We start from the raw sequence: 27,995 nt of genomic DNA, 5'->3' as shown, positions 1-27,995 counted from the left end.
TCCATGGCGGTCGCAGAGTCAGACGTGACTGAGCAACTGAACTGAACTGAACTTCTTTATCCATTCATTCGTCAGTGGACATTTAACTTCCTTCCATGTGTTGGCTCTTGTAGGTAATGATGCATTAAACACGATAGGGAGTTGCGTATGTCTTTTTGAATTAGTTTTTTAAGAATACCCAGAAGTGGAAATGCTGGATCAAATGCTAGTGCTCTTTTTTCGTTTTTTGAGGAACTGCCATACTGTTTTCCACAGTGAGTACACCAATGTACATTTCCACCAACGTGCAAGGGTTCTCTTTTCTCTACATTCTCACCAACACTTCTTTGTCCTTTTGATAACAGCCATTCAAGCAGGTGTGAGGTGAAATCTCATTGTGGTTTTGACTTGCATTTTGCTGATGTTTAGTGATGTTGAGTACCTTTCCTTTTACCTGTTGGCCACATGTATATCTTTGGAAAAATGTCCATTCAGATCCTTTGTCCACTTTTCAGTTGTTTATGTGTTTTTTGCTCTTGAGTTGTAGGAGTTCTTCATTTATTTTGGGTGTTAACCCTTTGTCCAATTTAGGATTTGCAGATGTTTTCTCCCGTTTGTTAGGATGCCATTTCATTTTGTTGGTGGTTTCATTTGCTGTACAGAACACTAACCTTTATACAATACAATAACCATAACCACTTGGCACTCACATAGCTAGAGCAAAAGCTCCAAGAAATACAGCATGATTAAAAGACAGTTGTTGTAAAAATTTAAAATTCAGTTCTTAAGAGGCAATAGGCTTATTTGCCGTGCTCAGTAACCACACAGGCTAGTGGCCCCCACACTGGCCAGTGCAGGTATGGAACATTTCCATCCTGGCAGAAGGTTCAGTTGGATGGCTCTGATCTAGAAAGTACAGCAAAGGAGGACTCTTTATAGCCTTATGGGACATAGCTAAACTGCTATTTGGAGGAAAACTGAATGCCTTTAATAAATGTATTATTTAAAATAAAAAAGACTGAAAATAAATTACTACTCAAGTACTGAAAATGTATTCAAGATATTTTGAGTATTAATTAAAAGTATTAAAAATACTCAAAATATTAGAAAAACAAAAAATAAAACCAAAAGAAAATAAGAGAATTTTTAAAAATGCTGAAAATGAGATAGAAATAGAACAAATAGGACAAATAGGACAAAACAGAAATACTGAAACTGATTGAAAAAAGTAGAGACACTGAACAGACTACAGCTGTTGAAAAGGAAATTATTAGTCACCATATCAAGATGATATTCTAATTGATTTTGTATTTACTTCTAAAAATAGATTTTTCTCTTATTCTAATAAATGATGGATACCTTTTAAATATGTTTTTCTTGAGCTAGTGTAATATTACATCAATACTTGGTAAAGGTAATTTTTTTTTGAAAGACCAAGTTTTAGATGCAAAAATTCTAAGTGAAATCCAGCTAATTTCATCATATAGCAGTAAGAGAAAAGCTTTTTCTTTGAATGCAAGGATAATTCACAATAGTAAACATATTTACACAATTTATAACATCAACAGACTAAAGGAGAAAAGCCATGTGATTCTGTTTGTGGATGCTGAAAAATCATTTAATGAAATAATTAAAAACACTTAAGTGTAATAAGAAGTATGGGGGAAACTGCTCCAGTTGTGGGAAGAAATCTAGCACCTACCACAGAGGGTGGTTGTGAGGATTTAGTGACTTAAAAGGTATAAAAATACTTAGAGCAGTATCTGGCACATAGAAACTATTCAGTATTAGCTCTTTGTTTAAATAAGATAATGACTTATTAAAAACAATTGGCAAATATTGCATCTTATGGCAAGATATTTTTATTTAAATTATAAGCAAGATAGCTTTGTTCTTAACCACTGTATTCGGAATAGCCTTTGTGATTGTTTCATTTCTCGAAATATAATAAAAGTAGAAAGTAAAGTAACTGTTATAAATAGTAAAAGAGGAGATAAAATTTTTAAAATTGCAAGTGATATGATATGTGCTTAGAGAGCCCAAGAAACTACTGAAGACTAATAAAAATACTCAGAGGTAAGTTTAAGATAATGATTCTGTAGCATGAAAATGAAAAAGGTGATTGTATCTTTAAGCTATAATTTAAGAAAAGTTGAGCCAGATCTCAATAAAAATTGTGAACCTTTCCACAATTAGCATATAAATTTCATTAATTCCAGTTGGAAACCTGGAAACCTTTAAAATGATTTTAAAGTGTATGTGAAAGTATATTTCTAAAACTACCTAAGAAAATATACTATATATTTAATCCTGCTTTTGCTAACCATCCCTCCTCTTTCTCCCTTCCCTCCTTCTGCATGGTATAAACACCTGTTGTTGAGGAAGAAAACAGTCATGCCAGTTGAATGTCATTGTTTTCCTTACCTTGGTGTAAATGGGAATCTGTGGAGAGTTGGAGGGGAGATAATACTTAACTTTATTCTTTTTCACTTGTTCTGAGGAACATATGTATAATTTTTATATACTATATATTATGTGTATGTAATTTTTTGTGTAATATATATATATATAATTAGATATAATGTATATAATAGATCTAAAATAGAAAAGGTAATAGCAGAATGTTAAATGACTTTTCACTCATTGAGGTTGTAACCTCATTTTAGTTAAATTGGAAATGAAACATATCATTCATTGATTTCAGTTCAGTTCAATCACTCAGTCATGTCCAACTCTTTGTGACCCCGTGGACCACAACTTGACTCCAGGCTTCCCTGTCCATCACTGTCTCCCGGAGCTTGCTCAAACTCACATCCATTGAGTTCATGATGCCATCCAACTGTCTCATCCTCTGTCATCCCCTTTTCCTCCTGTCTTCAATCTTTCCGAGCATCAGGGTCTTTTCTGATGAGTCAGTTCTTTGCATCAGGTGGCCAAAGGATTGGAGTTTCAGCTTCAGCATCGGTCCTTCCAATGACTATTCAGGACTGATTTCCTTCAGGATGGACTGGTTGGATCTCCTTGCAGTCCAAGGGACTCTCAAGAGTCTTCTCCAACACCACAGTTCAAAAGCATCAGTTCTTAGATCTTCATGAAAGATCTCAGGCTTCCCAGGTGACTCAGTGGTAAAGAATCTGCCTGCCAGTGCAGGAGACACTGGAGATACAGGTTCAATCTCTGGGTTGGGAAGATCCCCTGGAGTAGGAAATGGCAGCCCACTCCAGGATTCTTGCCTGGAAAATGCCATGGACAGAGGAGCCAGGTGAGCCTGGGGTCACAAAGAGTCAAACATTCCTGAGTGTGTGCATACACACACACATACAGACATCTCAGATTTTAAAAAAATACATGTTGAAATACCAAAATGTATATTCATTAACTTTCATGAATGTTTAGTGCTTTCTAAAATGACAGGATTAATTTTTAACTCAAAAATTCTGATAAGAGTTTTTTCTCTTTTTTCTTTCTATCATAGGTATGCAACCACTCATGTATTCGGTTCAGGAAGCGTTAAATGCTAGACCTTGGTGGATTCGTGTGGGGACTGACATTTGTTACTATAAGTAAGTATTCTGACAATAATAGGACTGCAGTTTATAGAAGGAAATATTAGTTCATCCTATTTCGGTTTAGGGATAAAAGAGGTACTGTGTTCTCTGAATTATGATATGCTTTAGTATTACTTCTAACAGAAAAGGTTTCTTTTTTTATAATTTGAGATTCATTTTAGGGGGTATATTTAGTGGCAATAAAATGTGTTTTGTAGACAGACATATGTCCAGTCTTGCTTCTCCCATTTAGATATGTTCTCAGCTCTTTTATAGCTGTAAAACTTTGGGAACCTCATTGAGGAAGATGGAAATTAGAAACTCTAGGAAATAATTTACAGTGGTTTTTTGTTGTTCCGATGATATTAAGTATAATTTTTTTCTTCACACAAGTGTTTACCTCATTTTAACTTCCAGTGTTTTAGTTGGAGACGTATTCTATAGTTAGGTTGCTTCAGCTTAGCCAGTTCAACTTTGACTTCAAACAGGTGATCTGTTTATCAAGTTAGAAGTAAGTGCTAGAAATCATTTATTGCTTTAGTGGCACAGTTGGTTTATTCCTCAACTTCATGACTAAGTAATCTAGGATTATCATATGCTTTGCTTTCCATTTTTACTGTTTCTGCATGTAATACATTTCAAGATAACTCCTGTCTGCTCTTGAATGCACTTAACATCCTTGTTTCTTTGCTCTTATTAATCTTAATCCTGAGATCTGTTTAGTGGATTTTGACTTTTTAATATTTTATATTGTGCTTAACTAGTGCTAGTATTCATTTTCTTATAGTTTTATAAGGTAGATGAAGACTTCTAAAATTAAGCTGTTTTTAATGATTTAGATAGGGCTTTGGAAAAACCTAGATTGACTGCTATTACTTTCTAAGAAAGAAATGTTCCTTGGAATTAATTTCAGTAGAATTCCCCCCCCGTTTTTTTTAGCAAAATAAATAGGAAATAAATGAGGAACAGAAGTATAATGTTATATGTAATTCTTTTTCACCTGAATAACTTTCATATTTCTTTTCATGTTAGGCTGTTATAAAAATACACCCTCATCATTTATATCTTCCTTTTAAGTTGAAGTGGAGCAGTGATTGTTTGGGAAGTGCTTGGTTAGATTTTGGCAGATTGATTTAAAATGTTAAAGGGTAAAACAGTGATTTTCAAAAAGTATTATTTCCTTAATGCTTCTACTCAATAAAAATCATCAGTGAATGCTTTTCTTTTTTACAAAAGAATTCACTTTACAAAAGTTGTATAGTGAATGGTCAGCATCTCGGGTTGTTTTTCTTTTCTGTGTAAGAGGTGATGGCAAGGATTTTTGTTTCTTTAGTTTTTATTTGTTTCTTTTGGCTACTTCTAAATCTGGAATTGGAATTCAGGCTAATCCAACAGATATTTATTAACCACTTTCTGTGTAAAACACACTACTCCAGTTGCTTTCCTCAAGCCTGAAATGTAGATAAGATTAAAAACTGCTATTTTTGCATTGTCCTCTGCTGCTTGTTTGTCTCATCTGTAAAATGAGAATAAAACTACCTTCCATGAGTATATGAGAAAATATAACCTATAAAATTCGTAGCTGTAATGTGGTGGCATGGATACCCCCCCCCCCCAAATAGATATTAAACTTTGGGGGGAAAAGAGTTGGCAAGATCTACTTCTGGCCCTTATTTTGCATTTTCTCAACTCTTGGCACCTTGTCATTGAGTATCTATTCAAGATATAGTGGCTGTGGCTGCTGCTGCTGCTGCTAAGTCGCTTCAGTCGTGTCTGACTCTGTGCGACCCCATAGATGGCAGCCCAGCAGGCTCCTCCATCCCTGGGATTCTCTAGGCAAGAATACTGGAGTGGGTTGCCATTTCCTTCTCCAATGCATGCATGCATGCTAAGTTGCTTCAGTCAGGTCCAACTCTGTGCGACCCCATGGACAGCAGCCCACCAGGCTCCTCTGTCCACGGGATTCTCTAGGCAAGAATACCAGAGTGGGTTGCCATTTCCTTCTCTGATACAATGGCTAAGTTAATGAAAACTATACTGTTTTTTTAGGTCGATGTTCTTTTATTTTCATTAATTACAAACTTTAATCTCATAAGATTACATTAGAAAGCCTGATCCCAGGGTAGCTCTAAGCATGTGATCTGCCTTGAATGTCTGTGTGCATGAGTAAATAATCTTTAGGCCATGGCTTTTCTTCAGTTCATGGCTTAAATAATGTAAGGTGATTTGAAATTTTAGAAATTAAGTTGGTAGAAATTAAGTCATCATATCTCAGTGATATTTAAAGTCTGGAAAGTAATATAGTTTAAAATTTTTTTTATCATTGAAGTCTCCAAACATTTACAAAAGTGAATAATAGGATGATGAGGCCCCATGTATTCATCTCTAAGTTTCAATGATTATCAACACATGGTTTTATTTTAGCTATGCTTTCACCCCTACCTCTACCCTGAATCTTTAAAGGCATTTTCAGATATATTTTATCCATAAATACTTCAAAAGTCTTTTTCATTTAGAGATACGTATTTAAGGCAGTCTATCCACAATACCGTTAGCACAGCAAAGAAAATTCCTAAATGTGATAAAATATCCAGTCAGTGTTCACACTTACTTGTCTCATAAATGTAACTTTACCGTTGGTTTGTTTAAATCAGACCAACCAAAGGACCACACATTGCATTTGATTTTTCTTGATACATCCCTCAAGTCTCTTACTTTATAGGCTTCCTCTTTCTCTCTTTCTAAATTTCTCCTTTATTTATTGAAGAAACTAGATCATTTGTCGTGCTGGATTTCCCGTATTTTGGATTTTGCTGATTGCATCTCTGTGGTGTTAATAAATTCTTCTAAATTCTTCTCTCTCACCAGTTTTCTAAACTCATAGTTAGATTTAGAAGCTTGGTCAACCTCAGGTTTCATTTCTGACAAGACTACTTCACAGAGGGTGCAGGAAATTCCTGTTGTATCACGTCAGGAAACATATCATTTCTGGCTATTTCTTTTTTTTTTGTAATCTTAAGACTGATCTGTGAACTCAGCTATTGCTGTCTGGTCTGTCAGCCTTTCATCCAGTGGCTGTAGTAGCCATTGCTGACCACTGCCTGATCCAGTAACGTGTAAACCTGTCGAAAAATGGGAGGGTCTACAACTTCTATTGATGCATAAAATAGGAGCTCTGTTTAATTAGTAAATCCAGAAATGGAAAGTCATGATGTTGGCTGATAGCAATTAACTGCTTTATTAGTACCAAGTCTAATTTTAAAGAATATTTAAAAATTAAACTTTTTACAAACCATGGTTTTTCCTTTTTTCCCCCCTAAAATTCTGTTTAATAAAATAGCAAGAAAAAAATCAGAATTTTTGCGTGGATGAATAACATGTTTTTTGCTTTTCTATTGCAGAAATCACTTCTCAAGAAGTTCAATTGCTGCAGGTGGGCAGAAGGGAAAATCCTACTATACAATTACATTCACTGTCAGTTTTCCACATAAAGATGATGTGTGCTATTTTGCTTATCATTATCCATATACATATTCAACTTTACAGGTGAGAACTCATTAAGTTGCATTACGACCGTTATTGTATTGTATGTATATGTGTTAGATAGTAAAAGAAATACTGCTTTAGTAAATCAATAAGGTAAAAAGGTCCAGGGTTGACAATTTTAGAAAATAATACAGTATTTGTTGAAATCAATAAAGTAAAATGGGAATGTAGTCTTGATTTTTATTTAATAGAATTACTACAGAAATGACATGGTTTTTGCTTTCTATCTTTGAGTAGAAATCTACAAATCCCAATTTATAAATTTTAACTAGGTGAAATTTCACCTTGTTTAATGAGAAGCATTGAATCTCATTGAAAATATAACAGTTGACAATGTGGATCCAATTTAAGTTTTTCTGTAGTGAATTTATTTCTTCTAATGATTTCATGTGGAGTCCTAGATCCATATTGCTTAGAATATGGGGTGTAAGAGTTGTTTTATGGGTTCTTTTAAGATTTTTTTTTATTATTTGCATTTTAAAACAAACAATTCAAGTAATTACTGTGACAGATTTATACTCTGAACAGAATGTCTGTCCTAATGGTCAAGGATCATGAAGCTTCATATGATCAATTGAAAGAAATTGGAACATTATGATTAGAAAGAAGCTTCCAAGTTCTTAGAGAGGAGAAAAATGAGAGGAAAGCATAGTCTACAGAGCCGAAGAAATATCAGGGCTGAGAGCATTAAATGAGCTCGCTTTATTTTAATAAAGTTACAACCTGCAGTAAAAGTATAAACAGGTATTTTATTGCGCTGAATGACACAGCATCAGAAACGTAGTGTTGTTATTTACGTAGTATTTTGTTTCTGTTCTTTACTGACATTCCCTTTTTAATACATTTTGAGTATCCCTGCCTCCTTCCAGTCCCACATCCATGATCTTTTCCAGGCATTGCCATTGTTTCTCACTTGGACTTGTGTCAACCTCTGTAACTTTTGTCCTAAATTTCACTTGTGCCCCCTTTCTTCTTCATCAGTATTTTACCGCACTATAGCAGGAAGACTCTTTGGTGGCATGTCTAGTCATATAGATCCCCTGCTTAATACTCCTTAGTGATTTCTCTTGCCATGTGTATGCAATCTACAGTTCTTACCATGGCACATTTAGTCATTTCTCTCCTATTTTGCACAGTTTTTGCCATTTCTTTGTACTGTATGAACTGTTATTTACTTAATATTTATCTTTGAATATTAAAGATTATCCTCATTCTGAGTTAATATCATTGAAACAAGTGGTTTAATGTGCTAAATTTTTTAAAGTTCACAGTAAAAGACATACCTATTTAAAAATGTTGAAGGTTATCCACACACCATTTAGTTATCTCAATTACCAGTAGTGCAAATACTGTGCTTTGCAAAGGACTGGTCTACCAAGCCCTTCCTTCTGTGTTAAATTCTCGATTTGTTTCTTTCTGTTCTAGCTATGTCCTTTTTTAAAAATTATTATTTCATGGTCCTCCTTATACTTTCCTTCTGCCTACAGCACACGTTATATCCATTTCACTCATCCTTTGGATCTCACTTTAAATGTAATTTTTTCTGGAAGACCTTTCCTCACTGCCCAGACTCTTCAGGGTTCCTCTCCCTTTTTAATAAGCCCTCATAGCACTCTATATTTTTGGGGGGCAGAGTCCGTTTATTCATTGTTGTATCCCTAGTGTCTGGCACAGTTTCCAGCCAAGAAATAGTGATCACACAGTAAATCATGATTATGTGAATGAACATAGGCAAAAGTTGGAAACCAGCTAAATATCTTTAATATAAGGGAGTGAACAGTTTATATTTGGTGTATAAAAAGCTTGTGTTTTCAAAAGACATATATTGAACATATTTAATGATATGATATAGTATTTATAATTATTAACATATTTATGTTTATGTGTAAGTTACCAATTGGTAAAATCAAATTATAATGTCTTCCATGTTAATTACAGTTTCATTTATATACATTGGCTATTGTCAGTAGTACTCTAGGTAATATAATCACAGGTGTTCTAAATTTTTTCCTGTACTTTTTGTATTTCCCAGACATTTTACAATGAGCCTATACTGATCTTGAAATCAGGAAAAAATTTTTAAAAATGTGTGCTACATGATTTTCATTCTCCATATTTTAGGTTGCTGTTAACAGAGCTACAGTCACAAAATTTCAAAATTCAGAAGGCTTTGAAACCAAAAGTATTTTCATAACCCATTTGTCAGCAAAGCCTGGCCTGATGTGAGCTTATTTAGAATATTGATTCCACTTAGAGTGACTCTTCATAGGTTTTGCTGCAGAAATAATAACGTGCTGATTACAGTCTGCTGCCGCCAGCTCCACTGGTTTTATTGCACTATTAACATTATCCAAACCGTATCTGTCCCCTTTCTCAAGTTCCCCAAATACTGATGTTCAAGTGCGTCTGGACCCTTGAGGGTTTTGGAGAAGGGATTAGGAACCTGATCTGATTCACTTTTAGTTCTGTTTGAGATCTGGATGCATTTATTCCTATTTATCATAGGGAGGTTTTAAATGATTGTATACTTTGCTTTTAAATTTTTATTAAGATGCATCTTCAAAAATTGGAGTCAGCACACAATCCTCAGCAAATCTATTTTCGAAAAGATGTGTTATGTGAAACCCTGTCTGGAAACAGCTGTCCCTTGGTGACTATAACAGCAATGCCAGAGTCTAATTATTATGAACATATCTGTCAATTCAGTAAGTTTGTCTTCTTCACTTGCAGTACGAATCATTATTACTTATTTTTCTTTGCTTCATGAACATTTTGTAAGGTCAGTAGTACTGGGAATAGGCATCAGAAGCCTTGGGTGCTAGTCTGGGTCTTGTTACTGCCTAGCCCGGGGCCCACTTCTAGGCCTCTGTTTCCTCATCTTGAATATGAGGGAGCTGCCTGAGACCTCTAAGGTCTCTTTTGATATTGATATACCATAGTTCTTATTCTTAGAAGTCATACTCAAAGTACAACAAGTTATACCATCCGTTTAAGAATTTACAGTAAATTTTATTTATAAATAAAACCATCAGAAACCCCCCAATTGTTTTGATGCTAATATTGAATGAATAGCTACTTGTTTTTCCCCGTCATTTATATTTTTAAGTTGTCTCAAATGTACAGCTGTGGTAAAAAAAGATATATATATATATATATGTATATAAGAGAACTGTTCTAATTTTGATAAGGTGTTTTCAAGAAAGAGAAAGAATTTGCTATTCATGAAAATGTGAGCAGGTGAACTGAGTGGTTATTTTGTAGACTTATATATCTAAATGTTTAGTTTCTTTGTAAATCTCTGCACAGATATACCTATTGTTCTGTGCTTATTATAATGACTATAAAATAGGAATAAGATTATATTTTCCTTAATTTCCCCATGACTTTATGAAAAATTTATATTTCATCTATATTTCATCAGCTACTTATTCTTTATGAAATCAAGGTAATATTAAAGGATTAATTTTATATTTAGATTAATCATTAGGAAATAAATGACTCAAATACTATTTAATGTGTTATTTTCATATAAGATGTGGCTTACATAGGTTTAATATCTGTTTTCTCTAGAGGGTCTAGTGCAGTACTTACAAATAGTAGGTGCATAGTGAGTTCTAGTTTGATTTTATATCAGTATTCACAATTGAGTAGAAATATTTCTAAAGCCCCAAAGTCAAACATTATACATACTTTAGTAGCTGTTCATTTTAATTTGAGATTTTATGTACACTTTAGGAAATCGTCCGTATGTTTTCTTATCTGCTCGAGTACATCCTGGAGAAACTAATGCAAGTTGGGTAATGAAAGGAACGTTGGAGTATCTCATGAGTAATAACCCTACTGCTCAGAGTTTACGAGAATCCTATATTTTTAAAATTGTCCCTATGCTAAATCCAGATGGTGTCATCAATGGAAAGTAAGTTAAGCAATAGTTACAGAGAAATTCCAGATTTTTGTGGCTGTCCCGTGTAAACTTGTTGAAATAATAGCATCCAGGTTAATTTGGAAAGCAAATCTCATGATTTTTCTAGAACAACAACAAAATTTAGTGAAGAATTAATCTGTGATAAATTTTTAAATGAAAATTAAACTGTATACTAGTAGTAATATGTTTTGGAAATTCTGTATCTATTCTTGAGAATATAATTTCATAAAATATATGTTTTGCTTGAATCATTTTAGGAAAATCACAGAATTAGGATATGAGAAAGATTTTTAACACATTGTAATCTCTTGTAGTCTCCTTTCTTATTTATCAATGGCATGATCTTGGCTGTTCTGAGATTTAGAATTTTCTGGGATCTCTTTCTGCTAATATGGAATTAGCTCCACCTGCTAACTTCTTCCTGATATGAGGAGGAATTATTTAAAGTGAAAATACTGGAAGATTACTTTTTAAGTGGAGGTGGCTCGTAGTTTAGAACAGTTCATTCATTGTGTTAATTAGACCAGGGTCTCTTTACTGCTTCTGAAAAGTGGGATTTTGTCTAGCTGTCATGAGCATCTCCAAAGTTGAGGGTACCATACTTTATTTATTCAGTAAGAGTACTATGAATATTTATCATGTTTTAGGAAATGTTTGAATTAAAAAAGTAGAATAATTTTTCTAGATAGTATGATTATGGAACTAAAATCAGCTTTTATGTCTAGTTTTAATTCAGAAACACATTGGCCAGTTAGAATTCTGTTTCTAGTCTGTTAGCCCCTTCTCTTTGCTTAAATTTTTAGTTAATGAGCAAACTTAAAACATATCATACAATATGAGCAATACTTAAAACATACAATTAAATGAAAATATATTTGAATTTTTATAAGAATGTGTACTTTTTATGTACTTATCTTTCTTAGAAGGAGGGTCCAGATAGCATGTTTAATAACAATGAATACAGTCAAAGTACAGAATGTTAGCATTAGAAATGTAGTCAGAATGGAAAATATGGCCATGAATACATTTTGTGGTGTCTGGAAGAAAACCCCAGAATGGAGAATTTTTCCTATAGCTTGAAAATTTTAACCTGTATAACTGCAAGCTTACCACAGTTTAAATGCATGTAACCCACTATCTGGCACATAGGAAATGCTAAATAGATGTTTACTTAAGGATTATAACATGCATTTTGGTGAGTCCACCACTTACACGTGTTTGAAATACTTAGTGGAATAGAATCATAAAATAAATCGAGTACATATAAGAATTTATTGATACCAGTGTTTATCTATTGTTGTGTTTATACAGTCACCGCTGTTCCTTAAGTGGAGAGGACTTGAATAGACAATGGCAAAGTCCAAATCCAGACTTACACCCTACAATTTATCATGCCAAGGGTCTGCTACAGTACCTGGCTGCCGTGAAGCGTTTACCACTGGTAAGTGGCAGTGTGTGTTTGTATAATCAAAGAGGTGATTTTGTTGATCATTAGCTTAGTATTTTATAAATAATTGTCTGGTTATAAAAGCTGTGTGTCAGTTTCTATAAAGTATCTTTATCATCAGTCACTTGTATATTAATTGTGGTATCTAATACAGTGTATCCATATTCTTATTTCATTAGGTTTGATTTTTATAATTCTCATGAGCCTTTTATTTTTCTTTATTGTTTATGAACATTTGTCACTCCTGGTTGTAAGCTGTAGGTATTTGATTGCAGTGTTTAAACAACAACACGAGGGTAAAAGTATGTATCTTCCAAGTTCTTAAAGTACTAGAAGCTTATAATTTAACTCTTTAGCCAGTTCTAAAGCTGGTAGGTCTTGAGTATCACATGGGAAAGGTAGTATAGGGATGATAGGAGACCCTGTGCATATGTATTTCTTCTGTTTTCAGCAACTTTTGTTTTGAATGTTTCCATCATGTTAAGCCTTAATCTTCCTTCAGGAAAGATGGAATATTTTGCAGAGTGGCAATATTGACATGCAAGTCTGACTGTTTTTTCTATTTTTAAAATGATGCTCTTATAAACCATACCCTCCACCCCCTTTAAAAAAAAATGTTTTTCTTGAGAGCATTTTTATATTCTCTTAAGTTAGGTAAGTATTTTAACAACCCTGGGGCAATGATGAATGCAGCTGTAGATTTGACCTAAAATTGTATTTATTATTTTTTTAAATGATGTTTAGTAGATACAAAAGAAAGAGTGGAACTGATGGCTTGATGCAGGACATGCCTGAAAAGGATTTAGCCATTCTAGTATTAATCATAAATCCTTTCCAAAGGTAGATATATACTATTACTTTTATGAATTCTACTTATTAAATGGTAGCTTATTTACAATAAAATGACCAAGGAACAAAGACCTGTTATTGGCTTCATACTAACTGGTTTGACTTGGCAATGCATGAATTTGAAGGATTTTAATTTTAAAACTATATTGTCTTTTCAAGGTTTATTGTGATTATCATGGTCACTCCCGAAAGAAGAATGTATTTATGTATGGCTGCAGCATCAAAGAGACGGTGTGGCATACAAATGACAGTGCAGCATCATGTGATGTTGTGGAAGATGCGGGATACAGGGTAATTATCATAGATGAGGCAGGAAGTTGTGAATTTCAAGCATTCATAAAACTACAGAACACAAAGCATATAGAAATTACTTAGAGTCAGTAAATGTTGCCATTTTGCTATTCTGTTTCAGGTTTTTTGATTAAATGTTTCTTCTAAAAGTTTTTGCTTTTCACATTTTTAAATTAAAGTATACTTGATTTACAATATTATGTTAGTTTTGGATGCATTATGTGGTTATTTAGTATTTTTATAGATTGTGCTCCATTTAAAGTTATTATAAAATGTTGACTGTATTCTCTGTGCTGTGCAGTATATCCTTGTATTGTTTATTTGCTTATTGTGTACATAGTAGTATGTATCTCTTTTTTTTTTTTTTTTTTTTTTTTTTTTTTTTAGTATGTATCTCTTAATCCATTATCTTCATCTTGCCACTACCCGCATCCCTCTCGCTACTGGTAACAACTAGCTTCTTTATATCTATGAGTCTGCATCTGTTTTGTTATATACAGTCATTTGTTTTATTTTTTAGGGTTCCACATATAAATGATAATATACAGTATTTGTCTTTCTCTGTCTGACTTATTTCACTAAACATAATATTCTCCAGGTCCATCCATGTTGTTGCAAATGGCAAAATTTCATTTTTTATGACTGAATAATTTTCCACTGTATATATGTACCACATCTTCTTTATCCATTCATCTGTTGATGCACACTTAGATTACTTACATGTCTTGGCTATTATAAATTGTGCAGCTGTAAACATTGGGATATATGTGTCTTTTTTAATTAGTTTTTATGTTTTCTGGGTATATGCCCAGAATAGGATTGCTGGATCATATGGTAGCTTTATTTTTGTTTTTTTTATTGCTCTCTGTAGTGGCTCCATCAATTTACATTCCGATCAACAGTGTAGGAGGGTTCCCTTTTCTCCATACCCTCTCCAGCATTTATTATTTGTAGAATTTTTGATGATGGCCATTATAACCCAGATGAAGTGATAGCTCATGTGGTTTGATTTACATTTCTCTACAAATTAGTGATGTTGAGCATCTTTTCATGTGCCTGTTTGCCATCTGTATGTCTTCACTGGAAAAATACCCATTTTTCTGTCCATTGGTTTTTCTGCCCACTTTTTAATTGGGTTGTTTATTTTTTAATATTTAATTGTATGAACTGTTTATATATTTTGGATATTAGCACCCCCAATCATTTGCAGATATTTTCTCCCATTACATAGGTTATCTTTTCATTTTGTCAGTCATTTCCTTTACTGTGTAAAAACTTTTAAATTTAATTAGGTGCTAGTTATTTATCTTTGCTTTTGTTTTCTTTACCTGAAGATAAAACAAAAATCTGAAGAGACAGATTTAAAAAAAAGATTGCTACTACTTGAGTGAAAGTGTTCTGCCTATGTTTTCTGCCGTGAGTTTTATTGTGAAGGGAAGGGAAAGTCACTTAGTCGTGTCCAACTCTTGGCGACCGCATAGACTATACAGTGTTTGGAATTCTCTCGGCCAGAATACTGGAGTGGGTAGTCTTTCCCTTCTCCAGGATTCTAACTTGCCTCATGAGGCAAAAGCAGTAAAACTCTGCACACAGAAATACATGCCAAAATCTTGTGTAATTATGAAAGTCAAATTACAGATTTGGTAGCATGACTATAGTCAAAGAAAGGCAATGCCAAAGAATGCTCAAACTACCACACAATTGCACTCATCTCACATGCTAGTAAAGTAATGCTTAAAATTCTCCAAGACAGGCTTCAGCAGTATGTGAACCATGAACTTCCAGATGTTCAAGCTGGTTTTAGAAAAGGCAGACAAACCAGAGATCAAATTGCCAACATCCGATGGATCATCGAAAAAGCAAGAGAGTTCCAGAGAAACATCTATTTCTGCTTTGTTAACTATGCCAAAGCCTTTGACTGTGTGGATCACAATAAACTGTGGACAATTCTTCAAGAGATGGGCATACCAGACCACCTGACCTGCCTCTTGAGAAACCTGTATGCAGGTCAGGAAGCAACAGTTAGAACTGGACATGAAACAACAGACTGGTTCCAAATAGGAAAAAGAGTATGTCAAGGCTGTATATTGTCACCCTGCTTATTTAACTTGTATGCAGAGTACTTCATGAGAAATGCTGGACTGGAGGAGGCACAAGCTGTAATCAAGATTGCCAGGAGAAATATCAATAACCTCAGATATGCAGATGACACCACCCTTATGGCAGAAAGTGAAGAAGAATTAAAGAGCCTCTTGATGCAAGTGAAAGAGGAGAGTGAAAAAGTTGTCTTAAAGCTCAACATTCAGAAAACTAAGATCATGGCATCCGGTCTCATCACTTCATGGCAGATAGATAGGGAAACACTGGAAACAGTGGCTGACTTTATTTTTCTGGGCTCCAAAATCACTGCAGATGGTGATTGCCGCAATGAAATTAAAAGACGCTTACTCCTTGGAAGGAAAGTTATGACCAACCTAGACAGCATATTAAAAAGCAGAGGCATTACTTTGTCAACAAAGGTCCATCTATTCAAGGGTATGGTTTTTCCAGTGGTCATGTATGGATGTGAGAGTTGGACTATAAAGGAAGCTGAGCACTGAAGAATTGATGCTTTTGAACTGTGGTGTTGGAGAAGACTCTTGAGAGTCCCTTGGACTGCAAGGAAATCCAACCAGTTCATCCTAAAGGAGCTCAATCTTGGGTGTTCATTGGAAGGACTGATGTTGAAGCTGAAACTCCAGTACTTTGGCCACCTGATGCGAAGAGCTGACTCACTGGAAAAGACCCTGATCCTGGGAGGGGTTGGAGGCAGGAGGAGAAGGGGACGACAGAGGATGAGATGGCTGGATAGCATCAACTCAATGGACATGGGTTTGGGTAAACTCCAGGAGTTGGTGATAGACAGGGAGGCCTGGTGTGCTGTGGTTCATGGGGTCACAAAGAGGTGGACATGACTGAATGACTGAACTGAACTGAACTGTTTATTTTATACTTTTATTGTTCAAATTTCAGCAAGGTAACTTAGCTCCTCTCCATGAGGGGACAGTAGTAGGAGCAAGCTTATAGTTCACTGAACAAAATTAAAAGCCTACAAAAAAACTTCACCTTCTCTTTGCTAAATTAAAGTTTAAAATTATTTATTAACAGTAAAACAAAGAACTCCTGAAGAACAGTAAAACAAATACTCTCAACTAAGTCACTAATAATAGGGAAGGTGCTTTGAGTCGTTTTTTCCAACAATGGTGAAAGTTTAAGCCCTTCGATTTGCAGTCTCTTCCTCTTGTTGACCAACTTTTTTTTTTCCATTTATTTTTATTAGTTGACCAATTTTTTTAAAAGATAACTAGAAAAGTCAGGTGACAGTTCCAGTGACCATGTTCAAAAAGGGATAGAGAAGGAAGAGACTAAATTCTTGACAATGATCATCCTATTATCTTTATACTCAACAGATGAAACTACTAATATCTCAAGTAAGAGAAATAAAGAAGCTGGATTTTTCTTATAATTTTCCTTTTTCATGTTTTTAGAAAACTGGAATTAGCAGTTAACTTCTAGGAGGTTTATCAGCCTGGTAAACTAAACAGAGTGCAAAGTGCCTGTCAGAATCAGCCTATCCTTGTGAGTTTTATTGTATCCAATCTTAAATTTAGGTCTTTGATTCATTTTTAGTTTAGTTTTATATATGATGTGACGAAATGTTTTAATTTCATTCTTTTACATGTAGCTAACCAGTTTTTCCAGCACCAGTTATTGAAGAGACTGTCTTTTCCCTATTGTATATTTTTGCTTTCTGTATCATAGATTAATTGGCCATATGTTGGTGCTTTATTTCTGGGCTCTCTGTTCTGTTCCGCTGCTCTGTGTGTTTGTTTTTTTGTGCCAGTACTATCCTGTTTTGATTAGTGTACCTTTGTAGTATAGTCTGAAGTCAGGAAGTCAGTGATACCCTCAGCTTTTTTTTCCCCTCAAGATTGTTTTATGTCTTTTGAGGTTCCATATAAATTTTAGGATTATTTGTTGCACTTCTGTGGAAAATACCCTATGTATTCTGGGTATTTTGATAATGATTGCATTAAATCTGTAGATTGCTTTGAGTAGTATGGATAGTTTAGCAATATTAATTCTTCCAATTCATGAACAGGGATGTCTTTTCATTCTTTAGTATCATCTTCAGTTGCCTTCATCATTGTTCTGATTGTCAGAGTATAGGTCTTTCAGTTTATTCCTAGATTTTTAAAAATTAGATCTAGAATGTAATTAGCTTTGGATTCCTGAACTAAATGATAGTTTTTTAGTATATAGAAAAGCAGCAGATTTTTGTAGTTCGATCTTGATCCTTTACAAGAAAAATACCAAATAAACAACCTAGCCTGCCATCCACGTTACTTAGAAAAAGAAGAAGAAAGATCAAAGTCAGCAAAAGAAAGGAAATAATAAAGAGCAGAAATAAAATTGAGACCCTGCCACATCTCCTTCAAATAGAAAATGTCAGTGAAGCCAAGAGTTGATTTTTTTTGTTAAAAAAAAAAATTGCCAGGCTCATTAAGAAGAGGTCCCAGTAAACAAAATAAAGAGGAGAAATGTCAACCTATATCATAGAGATATAAAAAAATCATAAGAGAAAACTATGAACAGTTTTATGCCACCAAAATTGGAAGACCTAGAGAAATGGATAAATTCCTAGAAATACACACTCTTCCAGAACTGAATCAGGAAGAAATAAATAACCTGAACAGAATGATCAACAGTAGTAAAATTGAATCAGTAATCAAAAAACACCTAGCAAACAGAAGTCCAGGACTTGATGACTTCATGGGGGAATTCTATCAGACAGACATAGAAGAGGTAATACGTGTCTTTCTCAAACTCTTTCAAAACACTGAAGAGGAGAGAACACCTAAATTCATCCTATGAGGCCAACCAACATTGCCCTGATACTGAAATCCAAAGACACTGCAGAAAAGGTTATAGGCCAATATCTCTGATGAATGTAGATGCAAAAATCCTCAAAAAAATTTAGCAAACTGAATCCAAGAATATATGAGAAGAATCATACACCATGATCAAGTGGGATTTATTCTAAGGTTGTAAGAAGGGTCCAGAATCCACAAATCAGTCATTGTAATACACCACATTAAGAAAAGGAAGGATAAAAATCACATCATCATCTCAATAGATGCAGAAAAAAGCATTTGACAAAATTCTTCCATTCATGTTAAAGATTCTCATCAAAGCTGGCATAGAGAGAACATATCTCAACATAATAAAGGCTGTCTATGACAAACCCACACTAATATCATACTCAGCAGTGAAAAACTGAACATTTTTCACAAGTGCTTTTTCACACTTGGACTTTTATTCTATTTGGAATTTATTTTTGTATGAGATGGAAGGGTATAATTTTTGTTTCCCCATGTGTAACCAGTTGTGTCAGCGCCATTTATTAAACAGTACCTCTTTCCTCTGCCAATTTTATAAAGCCATCTGTTATATACCTTGTTTCCCATGTATGAGTGTGTTTTGAGGTATGCCTAGAATTGAAGTGAGATCTTTACTTTGCATCTTGTCTGCTCTTCATTCTGTCCCAGTGTCTCTCGTACTATATTTATGCCTAAATCAGCACCCCAGATTATTTTCCAAAACAGGTTTCAGTAACATACCACTACCTTTAGCAGAACTTCAAAGCACTTTTTCTTTTTGGTAACCTCTCTCTTCTCCTTTTCAAAATAAATAAGTAGAGTCATATTAAAAATAGAAACACTCCACAAATATAAAGTAGTAAGTAAAAGTTATCTTCTCTCAGTCACTAATTAATCACTTTCTCAATGTGTATTGTGAGACTTGCCTATAAGCACATTTACTCATAGGTGTGTGTAAACATAGTATATGAAGTTTTAATATTTTTTCACACTCCACAGCAATTTTTTTTTCGCATAATATTTGATGGCCATCTTTTCGTCTTTATATCTGTCTCTGCCTCTTTTTGACAATTATACAAGATTTTCATTGTGTATTTTTGTTGTTATTGTATGGATACAGCATAATTTATTTATTCAGTTTCCCTTGTTGTGGCCACTTTGTTAGTATTGCCAAATTGTCTTTCGTAAAGATTGTACAAATCAGTACTCCCCAATGATTGATAGTGCTGTTTCTCTAAACAACTTACAGCCACCTTTGCCAGGTGAAAACATATCTGATGGTTTTAGTTGGTGTATCTGTAATTATAAATATATGAGATCAAGTATCTTTTCCTATGTTTGATCCCTATTTTTGATCCTAGTTGATCCAATTATGATCTCTTATTTTTTTTAAATGGCCTTTTACATATTCTCTCTTTACTTTGTATAAGTCACCTAATTATTGTTTTGAAAACACTCTTCGTGTGTATTATATTACATTTTTTTAATGATGTGCAGTAGTTTAAAACTTCTGTCGTATTTGTTAATTTTTTTAAAGTGGTTTCTTCTTTTGAGGCTTAGAAAGGTTTTTCTCATCCTAAGATTTTAAAAGTAGAGTTCCATATTTACTTTAGAGCTTTTAGTTTCATTTAAAAATTTAACTTACTGATTTAAAACTTAAATTCTCAATCTCATGAGAGTTTAATTTGATAGAAAGTGCCTTTAACTAGTTTTTCTCAATGACTGAGCAGTTGTCTCAGCATTTTGTGAATGGTCAATCTTCCTAACTAATAATAGTACTAACTTTAACAAATACCTTTGATTTTAATTCTGAACTCTCTTTCTAAAGATGTGCTATTCCTACACCAGTATCACCATTTAACTTCTGTTTGATGTATATTTATCTGTTGGATTATTTCTCTAGTCATAGCCTTTGATTCAGAATTCTCCAGGGAATTCTATATTTTATTTTCAGGCGAATTTGATAATAATTTTAAGTTGCAAAAATGTGGGCATCTAGATTGTGATTATCTTAGCTTTATTGATTAATTTAGGAATGATTAGCATTTACAGTGTTAAATCTCTTAGTCAAAACATCTTCGTGACTAAAGTCAAAACATCTTCATGACATATTCATTTTAAAATATGTTTTTCTTAATACTTTAAAACATGGTTTTCTTAGATAGTTTTATTTCACTTATTGGTTATTATGAATATTACTTTTTCATTCTATTTTCTGACTACTGTTTGTCTGGGAAAGCAGAAAAATCTGACCTAGTAAAAGGATTATTTTGATGTTTTGGATAGCAGGGGATATAGGAGGAAGATCTTTGAAATATTTCATCATTTTTATCTTTGCAGACTTTGCCTAAGATTCTAAGCCATATCGCCCCAGCATTTTGCATGAGCAGCTGTAGCTTTGTAGTGGAAAAATCTAAAGAATCTACAGCTCGTGTTGTAGTTTGGAGAGAGATAGGAGTGCAAAGAAGCTATACCATGGAGACGACTTTGTGTGGCTGTGACCAGGGAAAATATAAGGTAAAACATCTCAGGATCTCTAGCCGTAGACATATTTCAAGACTGTCCTTTCATATATACTCTAGTAGTTTTCAAGTGCATATTAAATAATGTTTGTTATACTGAGTTATATGTAATTCACAATAATGGGATTGAACCATATGTAGTCTTAAGAATAGTCTCTTTTTTTTTTTTAATTCTCTGAACTAAATAGGTTGCTTTGGGTTCTTATGAAGTCTTAGTTGAGTCTATTTATAGTCATAATTTTTAAGAAAGTACATTGGCTTCAAAGTTCAATAGCAGTCCATTTACTTGTGATGTCCCTTTTCCTTGGTTCTTAATTTTGATTTATCTCTCATTTGTCTGTTAGCAATTTTTAAAAGAAGAGTATGTGAGTAGTATATTGTCTCAGTACTTGTTTATCTGATAATGGCCTTCTGTTCCTTTCACATATTAAAGTTATCTTGACTAAGTACTTTTCTTATTGTGCTACTTTGAGCTCGAAACTCAACAGAGGTTATTCAAATATCTACTAGAACTTGTTTCTGAATGGGAGTGTTTTTAGACTAACCTGATTTTTGTTCCTCTGTAAATAACATTTTTTTTTCCTACTTAATGCTTATAGTTATTCTGTTTCTCTTTGCTGTTAAAAAAAAAAATTGTCTAGGGCTTCCCTGGTGGCTCTGTGGTAAAGAATCTGCCTGCCAAGGCAGGAAACACAGTTTCCATCCCTGGTCCAAGAAGATCTCACAGGCTGCAGAGCAGCTAAACCCTTGAGCCAGAACTATTGAGTCTGTGGAAGAGCCCAGGAGCCACCACCACTAAAGCCCATGTGCATTAGACCCCAAGCTCCACAAGAGAAGCCACCGCAATGAGAAACCCTTGCAGTGCAACAAAGAATAGACCCTCCTCGCCACAACTAGAGAAAAAAGCCCATGCAGCAAAGAAGACCCAGCACAGCCAAAATAAATAAATAATTTTAAAAATTATTAAAAAAAAAAAGTACACTGTAGTACACATTTAAATAGTGATTAGTGATTTATGATTTATAATGAACTCTGAAGGTAGTACATTACTAATAAAAAGTTCTATCATTTAAATTTATTGAATGTAAGTATATTTTTATACATTTAGAAATAGACACATTTATTTATAAATTTTTTTTTATATTTAGATTTTGTGCATGTGTGACTTATAAATGCATGAAGTGTTTGTGAGTCACTCAGTTGTGTTTGACTTTTTGCTACCCCATGGAATGTAGCCAGCCAGGCTCCTCTGTCCATGAAGTTTTCCAGGTAGTAATACTGGAATGGGTTGCCATTCTCTTCTCCAGGAGATCTTCCTGACCCAGGGATCGAACCTGGGTCTCCTGCATTGCAGGCAGATTCTTTACCATCTGAGCCACCAGGGAAGCCCTTTCAATGCATATCCCTCACTAATTTTTTTTTTTTCCCCTTTACTAAGACTCTTCTGTGCTGCCATAGGCTTTTACTGGAAGAGAGTTCAGACTTTACTTTTGAAATTTAAGAATAAATTTAAGAGTAACTTCCCTGGTGGCTCAGAGGGTAAAGATACACCTGCAATGCAGGAGACCCAGGTTTGGTCCCTGGGTTGGGAAGATCCCCTGGAGAAGGGAATGGCAACCTACTCCAGTATTCGTGCCTGGAGAATCCCATGGACCGAGGAGCCTGGCAGGCTACAGTCCATGGTGTCACACAGAGTCAGACACGACTGAGTGACTAACACACACAACAAACGTTAGGTGACTTTGAATGTTTTAAAGATTGAGAACGTCATAGGAAATAAATAGACCTTAGGTAAAACAACTGTTATTCTGTTTAGTTGTGTCTTGTTTTTTTGATGTGCTACAAGAGGAAAGTGAATTTCACGTATCTCACATAAAAGCAATTATAGCTTTATGTTTAGAAGGAGTTAAAAATCTTCCAGGTGGTTAGTATTAAAAATGTAAACATATTATGGTTGGTGCCAGAATCTTTAAGTGGAGAGCTTTGTGGCTTTTCCATTCTGTAACAAACTAGCAAAAAAAAAAAGGTATAAATTTTACAACTGATGTTCAAACTTGGAGGCTCTGGATGGGTAGAACTTGGTGAAATTCCAGTACTTTGTGGAGAGTGACTTTTCCCTAGTGACTTTATCTTGACCTCAGAATACTATTCTTTCAGAATGTGCTATCTTTTCAAATCTCTCCAAGTATTGTAAAGTGGTGACTTCTAGACTCCCAAAGTCATGGTTGTGGTGACAGAGGAGCTTGAGTACCACAGCCCGCAAATTGTGCCTCAGGTCATTGCTTTAGTGGACTGTATGTGTGTGGGATGGGAAAGCTCGACAGTCACTTTTGTAAATGACCATGGGGGGTACAAATCTTGTACTTTATGATTTAGGGAAACAGACTGTAAATTATTTTTTCTTAAAGAGATACTTTATGCAGTCAGGTTGGAAAAGGAAACTAAAAGCATCAGTGCCTGTGAAACTAGTTTCTGGGGGTGGGGAGAGAGGATGTCAGGGAGGCTGAAACTTGAATGCCCCTTGAAATCTATGGCGTAATAACAGCAGTATTTTCTTATTAGATTTGTATTCTACTTACAGATTTTCACTGGGTTATTTTAAATGTTCCGTTTTTGTTTTGATAAATGTATTTGGTCATTGAAAAAACATAAAATATCTAAAATGTGTTTTGAAACGTAAAATGTTAGACAAGTTTTGTAAAAATTGTTAATTTTAACTTTTAGAAATAAAATGGACACATAACAAATAGTTGACTTCCCAGGTGGCTCAGTGGTAAGAATCTGCCTGCCAATATAGGAGATGCAGGAGACATGAGTTTGATTCCTAGGTCGGGAAGATCCCCTAGAGAAGGAAATGGCAACACTTCAGTATTCTTGCATGAAAATAAATCTCATGGACAGAGGGGCCATGCGGTTGCCAAGAGTCTGATATGACTGAGTGACTGGGCACACAATGAATAGTCATTTCTCTTTTATATGATTTATATTGATATACTTTATGTGATTTACACTGATAGAATTACATTGCTTTAATAAAACTCTCAGAGAAGTATGTCTTACTACTACAAGTAAGTTTTTTACATCTAAAATTCAATCCTTTTATCATAACATATACTTCTTTTAAATTTTTTTAACTAGCAAACTTTTTAAAGAGCAACTTTAGAAAAATTGAGTGCAAAATACAGAATTCCCATATGCCCCCATCCTCCCCTCCCACCACATAATGTATACTTTTCAAACTTGTTAATATTAGCTAATAAGTTGTGTGAGTATAATAATATTTTAAGAAAACAAATCTTTTCACCCTCAAGCATGTTCTTATATTACTGAATTTTAGGTTTCAAATATTCTTTATTTTTGATGAGCTAATTCAGGAATAGGCATAGCCTTTCTAAACCTCTTAGATTAAGAAGGCAAATCCATTTTCTAATAAAGTTAGTTAGGTTACATTTCCTGGAGTATTTGGAGGTGGCCAGACTATTTAAACAGTCAGTCAGTCATTATTTTAAAGGCATGTGCTTCATAGAGTAAATCACAGTTTTTCTATAATTTATCTCTTCAGTTGCTGTATGCTTTTAGATAGCCATTGAAAGTCGAGTCCACTCTTAGGTACACCTGCAGGCTTTGTTGGTGTAAGGATTTTATTTACTTTAGAGTTTCATTTTTATCTGAAAAGTAAATGATAAACAGTATCTTGATTTACAGTAGTCAATTTTTATCCTTTATGTGGTAATGTTTAACTTTTGCTAAACCTTATACTGTTTATTGGGAAACTATTAGTTTAAAAAGTGTTGTGGTAAAATTTTATTTTTGCTTTATTAGACCAAATTTGAAATGGGCGTTCCTAACTGACATGAAACATAAGAGTTTATTTTATTTCTACCTCATTGGCTTAGATTTGATTTGGCTTAGAAAATATTTGTTTGATTCTTTTTTTTTTGACATAGTCACTTTTCTTTTTTTTTTTTAAATTATTTTATTAGTTGGAGGCCAATCACTTTACAACGTTGCAGTGGGTTTTGTCATACATTGACATGAATCAGCCATAGAGTTACACGTATTCCCCATCCCGATCCCCCCTCCCACCTCCCTCTCCACCCGACTCCTCAGGGTCCTCCCAGCCCACCAGGCCCGAGCACCTGACTCATGCATCCCACCTGGGCTGGTGGTCCGTTTCACCATAGATAATATACATGCTGTTCTTTCAAAACATCCCACCCTCCCCTTCTCCCACAGAGTTCAAAAGTCTGTTCTGTACTTCTGTGTCTCTTTTTCTGTTTTGCATATAGGGTTATCGCCACCATCTATCTAAATTCCGTATATATGTGTTAGTACACTGTAATGTTCTTTATCTTTCTGGCTTACTTCACTCTGTATAATGGGCTCCAGTTTCATCCATCTCATTAGAACTGATTCAAATGAATTCTTTTTAATGGCTGAGTAATATTCCATGGTGTATATGTACCACAGCTTCCTTATCCATTCATCTGCTGATGGGCATCTGGGTTGCTTCCATGTTCTGGCTATTATAAACAGTGCTGCGATGAACATTGGGGTGCACGTTACTCACTGGTTTCTATTTATCATGTAGAGAAAGTATGTATAAACTAATATTCAAATATACAGATTGGAGCCTTGATTGTAATACTATTTCAACATTGGCATCCAAGTAGTAGATTACAAGTACTAGCAAGATCTTGTAAAAATATACTTTTACACATGAGCTCCAAGAATAACTTACCTTCAAGATAGTTATCTGCTTTTTTTCCCCCTTCTCAGTGTGTTGGTGAAAATATTTTGCACACAGTAAATGAGAATAGACATTTTAGAAATTTTTTTTAGATGGTTTCTTTTTTGACTTAATCTTTTATTGTTAAGACACTGTGCTTATGAGTTGTAGGTTCATACAAAGTAACAGGCTTTTATTTTATTAATATAGCTTCAAATTCCTTTTATGTAATTTTAATGAGATATAGCCAGAGGATAGCAAATGTCCTAGTTACATGTTTATTATTGCTTTATGTCTAGGGCTTACAGATTGGTACTCGAGAATTGGAAGAGATGGGAGCAAAATTTTGTGTTGGTCTATTGCGTTTGAAAAGACTGACATCCCCACTGGAATATAATCTGCCTTCCAGCCTGCTTGACTTTGAGAATGACTTGATTGAATCGAGCTGCAAAGTAACTAGGTAAGACACACTTGTTTTATTCCTTTGTTATATGGTAGTATACTGTTAGACTTCATAGTTTAAGTAAGAGGAAAGGCATAAAGATTTTGACAGTCAAAAGCATTTTTAGAATTTGTATAAATAGCTTTGCAGATCTAATGTATGTTCCAAAATGTGATAATATTCTTGATTCTTTTAACATTGGTATTTGGATAAAATTTTAGTGAATTACCTTTATATTTGAAATGCTATTTTAGTAACCTTAATGATTTACTTTTAACTCAGAAGTAAGCATATATCAGATAACATATAAATTAAGAACGCTTGGAGCCAAAATTCATACTTCAAAAGAAATTTTATTTTGTTGATAATCTATACACATCAAATGGCTTTACAATAACTTCTAGTTACATCTACTAGAAACAGCTAATTTAGTATCACTCTGAAAATTTAACTACATGTGACAGGTATTTTTCTAAGTAGGTAATCTTTTGCTCCCAAAATTCAATATATGTAAATTTTGATCAAATACAGGCTCAGACATAATTTGATATCATATTTCTTAATCATAATACTAGAGTTTAGCATTTTATAGTTTGATACATATAGTTAGAAATAGTCCCATTTTATAGAATCTTCATGGTTTTTGTTGGTAGACATTGACATCAGATTTGTTAATTTATTGCCAGGCTCTGTTGTATGTGTCAACTTAGCAGTTTTAAGTGTAGTAAAACATTAATTAGAACTGTATTTTTATATAATATGATAACTGAGATTGTGATTACCTGCATTCTCTACTCTTCAAAACACTTGGTAAACAATAAGGGAAATAATTATAAATACATTTATTTACTAAATATGAATAAAGTTGTTCTCATTGATGTTTAGAAGCTTCCTTTTAATTTATTTTATGTACTTTTGTTTTTGTTTTTTTTTTATTTTTTATTTTTCAGTGGGTTTTGTCATACATTGATATGAATCAACTATAGAGTTACACGTATTCCCCATCCCGATCCCCCATCCCACCTCCCTCTCCACCCGATTCCTCTGGGTCTTCCCAGTGCACCAGGCCCGAGCACTTGACTCATGCATCCCACCTGGGGTGGTGGTCTATTTCACCACAGATAATATACATGCTGTTCTTTCAAAACATCCCACCCTTACGTTCTCCCCCAGAGTTCAAAAGTCTGTTCTGTACTTCTGCGTCTCTTTTATGTACTTTTGATTTCTGTTCCTCATGTTTCATTGTTGGTATTACCTCTTTATGGAGGTAAAATTCACAAATATAATTGTAAGATATTTAAAGTATACCATGTGATGATTTGGTGTATGTGTGTATACACTGTGAAAGGATTTCCCCCATAGAGCTATTAACATGTCCATACATCACATCACATATTTACTTTTGTGTATGTGTGTTGGGAAACATTTTTCAGTTCTGCTCTTCTAGCAAATTTCAGTTACACAATCCAGCATCATCTAGTATAGTCACCATATTGTTCATTACTTCCTCAGACCTTATTTATCTCAACAACTGAAAGTTTGTATTACTTTTACCTCTCCCTCTTGCCTCCTCTGCCTGCCTCCCACCTCCTGGCAACCACTTTGCTACTCTCTGTTTCTATGAGTTGTCTCAAATTTTTTTTTTTTTTTTTTTTTTTTTTTTTACATTTCACATGTAAATGACACCAAGCAGTATTTCTCTCTGTTCTCACTTAGCATAATGCCCTTCAGTTTCATCCATGTTGTTGCAAATGAAAGGATTTCCTCTTTTTAAACGCTGAGAAATATTCCATTGTAT

General features: G+C 34.1%; 1 protein-coding gene across 5 annotated transcripts in view; it reads left to right on the top strand.

Moving 5' to 3' along the window:
- The window catches only part of AGTPBP1 (ATP/GTP binding carboxypeptidase 1), a 198,361-nt gene that overhangs the window by 158,106 nt on the left and 12,260 nt on the right, over positions 1-27,995 (top strand). For all 5 annotated transcript variants that reach the window (XM_065947297.1, XM_065947294.1, XM_065947296.1 and 2 more), the window contains 8 exons: positions 3,455-3,542; positions 6,929-7,073; positions 9,625-9,778; positions 10,809-10,989; positions 12,310-12,439; positions 13,454-13,585; positions 20,845-21,021; positions 26,055-26,215. In XM_065947297.1, the coding sequence (XP_065803369.1) occupies positions 3,455-3,542; positions 6,929-7,073; positions 9,625-9,778; positions 10,809-10,989; positions 12,310-12,439; positions 13,454-13,585; positions 20,845-21,021; positions 26,055-26,215 (1,168 nt within the window). The remainder of the gene's footprint in view (positions 1-3,454; positions 3,543-6,928; positions 7,074-9,624; positions 9,779-10,808; positions 10,990-12,309; positions 12,440-13,453; positions 13,586-20,844; positions 21,022-26,054; positions 26,216-27,995) is intronic.

This window comes from Muntiacus reevesi, chromosome 10 (assembly GCF_963930625.1).
Source record: "Muntiacus reevesi chromosome 10, mMunRee1.1, whole genome shotgun sequence".
Taxonomy (NCBI): Eukaryota; Metazoa; Chordata; class Mammalia; order Artiodactyla; family Cervidae; genus Muntiacus; species Muntiacus reevesi.
This window is presented reverse-complemented; position numbering and strand designations above follow the sequence as displayed.